General features: G+C 41.2%; 1 protein-coding gene across 1 annotated transcript; it reads right to left on the reverse strand.

Annotated features, from left to right (window-relative positions):
- Positions 1 to 360: 360 nt before the first annotated feature.
- LOC116811703 (small ribosomal subunit protein uS11) lies at positions 361 to 899 on the reverse strand. The gene has a single exon (XM_032756980.2). It carries the CDS (start codon positions 866 to 868, stop codon positions 413 to 415), a length of 456 nt encoding a protein of 151 aa, XP_032612871.1. The 5' UTR covers positions 869 to 899; the 3' UTR covers positions 361 to 412.
- Between the last annotated feature and the right edge of the window lie 221 nt (positions 900 to 1,120).

Genomic DNA, 1,120 nt, shown 5'->3' on the forward strand with positions numbered 1-1,120 from the left:
GACCCTGTCTCAAATAATAATAATAATAGCCTGTAGTTTTCCCCTTTTGTACTGCTTTTGTTTGGTTTTGGAATTAGGATAATACTTAAATCATAAAATGATCAGGAAATGTTGCCTCCTCTTTTATTTTCTAGAAAAGATTGTGTATATTGGTTTTAATTATTCTTTAAACGTTTGGTAGACTTCTCCAGTTAAACCATCTTCGCACGGAGACTCCTTTTTCTGAAGCTTTTAAATTAAAAATTCAATATCTTTCATGGTTACAGGATTGTCAGATTATGTATTTTATCTTGGTTGGGTTTTGGTAAGTTGTGATTTTTTTAGGAATGTGTCTTTTTCTTCTTATTTTTTTTATTTTTATTTTTTTACATGAAGGCAATTTATTAACAGAAAGTATTTTGAGGAATCTTGTTCACAGACGGCGACCACGGCGACCCCCTTTCCTGCGAGTGCTGTCAGAGGGGATGGGGGTGACATCCTCAATCCGCCCGATCTTCATACCCGAGCGGGCAAGGGCTCTCAGGGCCGACTGGGCCCCAGGTCCAGGGGTCTTGGTCCTATTTCCTCCTGTGGCCCGGAGTTTGATGTGTAGGGCGGTGATACCCAGCTCCTTGCACCTCTGGGCCACATCCTGGGCAGCCAACATAGCAGCATATGGTGAGGATTCATCTCGGTCTGCCTTTACCTTCATCCCACCAGTCACACGGCAGATGGTTTCTTTGCCAGAAAGATCAGTGACATGGACAAAAGTGTCATTGAAGGATGCAAAGATATGGCAGACACCAAATACATTCTCTCCTTCAGCCACCTGAGGTCCGAGGCTGATGACCTGTTCTTCCTTCTTTTCCTTCCCCTTTCGAGGTGCCATTTCTGCACGTCGTCTCCAGACTCCACACCGGAAAGAGCAGGAATGTGTCTTTTTCTTCTATGCCATCAAACGAATGAACATAAAGTTGTCCATACTATTACTTATTATCTTTTTAATTATGTAAGCTCTACAGTGGTATCCCATTTCATTCCCGATATTGGTGATTTGTGCTTTTTTATTTTGTTTTTCTATCAAGAGGTTTATTAATTATACTGGCTTTTTTGTCATAGAACTTCCGTTTGGTGATGTTTG

This window comes from Hylobates moloch, unplaced genomic scaffold, assembly GCF_009828535.3.
Source record: "Hylobates moloch isolate HMO894 unplaced genomic scaffold, HMol_V3 SCAFFOLD_7, whole genome shotgun sequence".
Lineage (NCBI taxonomy): Eukaryota > Metazoa > Chordata > Mammalia > Primates > Hylobatidae > Hylobates > Hylobates moloch.